The sequence below is a fragment of the Dendroctonus ponderosae genome, unplaced genomic scaffold (assembly GCF_020466585.1).
Source record: "Dendroctonus ponderosae isolate FM_Combo_2020 unplaced genomic scaffold, Dpon_F_20191213v2 Dpon_F_20191213_1, whole genome shotgun sequence".
In the NCBI taxonomy this organism is placed as follows: Eukaryota; Metazoa; Arthropoda; class Insecta; order Coleoptera; family Curculionidae; genus Dendroctonus; species Dendroctonus ponderosae.
The window spans coordinates 24,153,493-24,158,636 of NW_026017110.1; the positions used below are offsets into that span (position 1 = coordinate 24,153,493).

At 31.0% G+C, this 5,144-nt stretch overlaps 1 protein-coding gene across 1 annotated transcript; it reads right to left on the reverse strand.

The window, feature by feature from the left end:
- Nucleotides 1-1,920: 1,920 nt before the first annotated feature.
- On the reverse strand, nt 1,921-2,669 carry LOC125502346 (ATP-binding cassette sub-family G member 1-like). The gene is made up of 2 exons (XM_048660488.1): nt 2,476-2,669; nt 1,921-2,191 (listed from the first exon to the last, which is right to left on the reverse strand). The coding sequence occupies exons 1-2, from the start codon at nt 2,652-2,654 to the stop codon at nt 1,930-1,932; spliced, it is 441 nt and encodes a 146-aa protein (XP_048516445.1). The 5' UTR covers nt 2,655-2,669; the 3' UTR covers nt 1,921-1,929.
- Nucleotides 2,670-5,144: the final 2,475 nt, after the last annotated feature.

Below are 5,144 nucleotides of genomic sequence, written 5' to 3' on the forward strand. Positions count from 1 at the left end.
TTTAGTGCGATAGAGTCCATTACTTCCAATGGTGTTGAACTTGCGAAAAACAGTTTCATATAAAAGTTGTTGACGCACAAAGTGCACACATTTTAAAAATATCTTATACGATACAGTGTCTCAGAAAAGCGAGGCGAGATCAAAGTGTATTTTTTTAAATAGAACTACCTTTTTTTTATTAGCTCATGGAATGCAGCTTGAAACGCTGCATATGCACCGTAAATTGTTTTTTTCTCACTTGTTACGTTGGCAAATTATCGGCATTTTAGTGAAATTTTGCTTAAAAACATGATATCTAAAAATTAATTGTAGAAGCAAAAAACAGCAGTTAGAGATACAAAAAAAATACGTCTTTCCAATCACCACAGATCCGTCAAGAATTCTATTGAACCAAAATATAAATACATTGTACAGGGTGTTAACAATGTGGACTTCAATCTAAAACTTTGTAACGCAATATAACTTTTGTTTTTCAAACGGAAGTACCTGTATATACGTCATTAGATAGGCAATTTACAAAGTTACAAATTTGCATTTACACTTTAAGCTGTGAAATCAACCGTTTTCAAATTATTTATTTTATTTAAAAATTTCAAAAAGTTGCTACATTTTGTAGGGTGGCTGTGGAAGTGAATAAATAATTGATGAATGAATAATCAATTGATCTAGAAAAACACGCATACAAAATTTTGATTTTTTACGGAACTCATAAAAAAAGTGGCGGCAACTTCAGTCCAAAAGAATTCATATGTTTGTCCAATTTTAAGCCATTTTTAAATGGTGGCAATCTTCGACCAACGATATCTTCCTTATTATAGACTCAATCATTTGTATATGCATATTGGAGAGTTTATCAGCTCGAAATCTATCCATTGAACTCAAAAAACACGCATGTAAGCTTTTGATTTTTTACCAAAAATTTCATAAAGATGTAATGATATAAAGATGTAAAGAATGTAACGTACATGAATTTAAAAAAAAATACAAACATTTCAAGATGCATCAAATTTTACATCATTTTGGGCACAAAAAAATAAGAATGCAACGAGCTAATTCAAAAACATGCTGGAAGCTTCACATTCGAAAGAATTAATATTTTTAACCCCTTTTTGGGCGGTGGCTATTTTAGACCGACGATTTATTCATAACTTTAGACTCAGTCACTTTACTTCAGTGTGCATGCTGGGGAGTTTCCCAGCTTGAAATATATTCATTGAACTCGAAAAATACGCATGTTAAATTTTGATTTTTTACCGAAAACTTCATAAATAGTGGTAGATTTTTTCAAAAAATATCAAACATTTTATGCAACGAGCTCGTTCAAAAATACGCTGGATACTTCAGATCCAAAAGATTTGATATTTTTGGCCAATTTTGAATGGTAGAATGGGGAATAGGTTTTGAATGGTGAATCGACCAACTATATTTTCTTTATTATAGACTCAATCACTTTATAAATACATATTGGGGTATATACAAATAATCCAGACTTTTGACCAATGTTAACACTTTTCTGCAATCTTGAACCTATTCTAATCATAGACCCAAACACCTTACATATATATGCACATTGAGATTTTCTTCAGGTGAAAGTTCGATTTTGGGGGTTTTATCGAAAAATATCAAGTTTTTAAAATATATCCATTTCTAGATCATTTTCATTACAACGAAGCAAGAAATTTAGGACGCTCAACGAAAACATAACAGGAAGTTCAAATTTTTGCCCTATCAAGCGTGTTATTCGCGGTCACGATCATTAACCGGATAAAATTATAGCCCTTTTACATTCTTTGTCTTCTCATTTTTTAAACTGCTGATGATTAAATCTAAATCTAATCTAAATCTGCTAAAGAATAAATTTGATAAAAACTAATTTAAAAAATCAAATAACAATGTCTATTTTAAACATTTTTTCCAAACCTTTTTATTTCAAAATACTGCCCTTTTTAATTCAAAAACACTTTTATCGGACCATGGCTTTGTTTCATTAAGTATACTTACCGAGGTTTGTTTTTGTTTTTTACTAAGCGCAGTTCCAAGTTTAAGATTGGCAGCAACCATCATTGCTTCATAGACCGTTAACATTGGTTGCATCAGGTCCTCTTGCATTATATATCGTGACAATTCCCGAAACAACTTTAAATCTCTTGGTTTCCCATTTATCAAGATTTCACCAGTTGCGTTTCTAAATCTGAAACAATTCAGTCGAAAAAAATATTGTCACAGTCGACGATTAGCTTGACGCAAGTGTAGAAACTCTGTTAGTTTCCACACAGTCCAATTTGTAAGACATTGAAAATTTTTTGATCAATAATTAGCATCGTTTTGCTCGAATTTTAACGTAAATTGCCGATCATTTCTTTTTGGGTAAATTATAATAAATTCGGACAATTTTTGTTGAACTTCGTTATCCACTGCGTTCAGTTTATAATTATCGCTTATTATTTACTATTTATTGCTTTGGAAACCACTTACTTGTATCCTGCTAGTATATTTAGCAGAGTGCTTTTTCCGGCCCCTGAAGGGCCTAAGATGGCTGTCAATTCGTTAGACTTAAATTGACCATTTACGCTCCTCAAGATCAGCTTGTTATCTGAAAAGAGAAGTTTAAATGAATTTAAAAAAAATAGTTTGGAAAAATTTACAGAAAGCATGAAAATTGAAAGTAATTTAGAAACTTATTTTCTCGATTAAGAGATCTATTATCGAATATGAGATGTTTTAAGACTTCGATCGCTTATATTATAGATACACAATTCAATCTTAAGTTCTGGAAGAATGGTTTATTTACCACTATGGAATGATGTAATTTACATGATTTGGTTCAATGCGGTCTTGTTGGACTTAACTTTTTACTTTTTTCAATTTTAATAACGTTTAATTTAATTGTATTTTGCTCTTATATTTTTTCATTCCTGGGTTTAAGTCAAAATGTGAAATAAAAATGTTCATATCGTCTATTTCATATAACGTTTGGGAGAGACAACAGCGCCATCATCAGATTAAAATTCAAAACAAACTACAAACACCAATTTACAATTAAAATATGTTGCACAAAAACTGTAATTTACAAAGGATTAAAACATCCATTAGTTCTTAAGGAAACAAGATTTTTTGTGAGAGCAAAACATTTGAAAAACGTACCACATAATTGGGAAACATTTGATTCTTTATAGATTTGGCTGTCTTCAAACAGAACATTATGCCACTAAAATAATTGACTTCAAACAAATACTAAATTTTTGGAATAACTTTTTTTCCCAGCTTGGGTATTAATTCCATTTTTAAATATTATATCGGCTTATAAAACGTAATTAATAAATTTTCAACTTCTAACGGAAAATTTGCAGGAAGAACCACTGTGTATATGGTTGAAAACAAAGACATTAATAGTTGCATACAAATGCAGTTAGTGACTAACCTACTAAATACAATATCAATTTATAAACGGTGCTACTATTTAGTGAAAGCAAAAAAATGCCAACAAAATACTTATATTTATGTATGCTTATTATGAGTATGCTCAAAACAACCTTCAAATTTAATTTTTATGTGATAAAGGCTTATTCCATCAAGCTAAATAGCTTTTTAATTGTTGGAAAGACGTACATTTGCAACGTAAAATGTTTAGGTGTAACGAGATTGATATTTATAGTTCAATGTCGAACAGCAATTAACTAAAGATAATCAGATTGCAAACATTATATTTTATATCTGGCCTTCGATACCCATCTATACATGTAGTTTCTCTGTTATAACTGGGAATGCTTCAGAAAAAAGTGGACAATTTATGATTTTGTTAGTGAAATTAGGAATTTTCCTGCTATTGAAAGTTTGGAAGTGGTTTTGTGCAACTAAATACACGTTTAGCGTCATTATGTTAAACTAAATCAATTGAATGATGCGTCCACCTCTGACCTTCTACACGCATGTAGTCGGATGCACCAGCTAGTAATTACTCCAATGAAACAGGTTTTATAGCACCAATTGCACATTCAATGATTGAATTGTAACACTAGTTTCGGGCTTTAACATTATGAAATAATCAGTAACAAAAACTAAGACTTGTAGCTATTGGTAGTATTCTCACTACTAACCCCTGCTGTTCACATTGCTTATTACGGTTATTCGTAAAATGTGGTGACTGAGGAAATATGAAGTATTTTTATTTATCTGTATTTTTTTTAAAAGGAACACGGTTTAGAACGTAGAGCGAGTAGCGAGTTTTAAGAGTTATAAAAAAGAAAGACTGTTAAGTGTTTCCAGATTTATTCTATGGGTTGGAAACAGAGCTGTCAGTCCTAAAGTACCAACCGCTCTCTAGGAAAAAAACTTGAAAACCATATTTCTTCTCATTTACTTGGTGTATTCGAATTACTTGTGAACAATCTTTTACTTCAAGTACTAAGCTTTCAAATAAGTACTCGGTTTTATATTTCACTTGTATTTTTGTTTCAATAGATCAATCACCTCAAATCTGATATGGCATTTAAAATAATCACAAAGTAATTGAACTATTTCACTTGAAGAAAACCAAATGCCCAATTGTATTTTTAACCGAAGCACTTTTCAAATTGGGAACCGCATTTAGTAATGCGGCACACAATTCCGATATTTTATAATTGGCATTTCATATACTATTTTCCAGCTATATTTGTGCCAGCTCTGATTGGTAGGCTGCACTCTGAACAAGAAAATTTCAAAGATAGTCTAGGCCTTTCAGATGTAGGCATTTAGTTAAGTTTTGAGTATAATGAAGAATTTTGCTTGCCGTAAAAAGAAAACTTCTCACGTGCAAGAATAATTCACTAGAACATCTCTACAAACTCCCATTATGAACTTATGCTCCTGATCATGAAAGGAAAATTATAAATCCTGCACCATTCATTAGAGCCAATAATCGTTCGTTAAAACTCATCAATTAAAAGTGGTGCGAAGTGGGAGGTAATGTTTTCGAAAATTTGCTGAATGAATAATGAACTAACGTGTTTTGTTTATTACAATTTGTGTTATTTTGTTGTTGAGTGTGTAATACGAGTATTTTACCTCAGTTTTAGAACTTATAAAACTCGGTCTTCAATATACGAGCTTACTTTGCATATTTTGGCTTAAAATCCTTAAAATATTTCCAAGTAAATTCACTT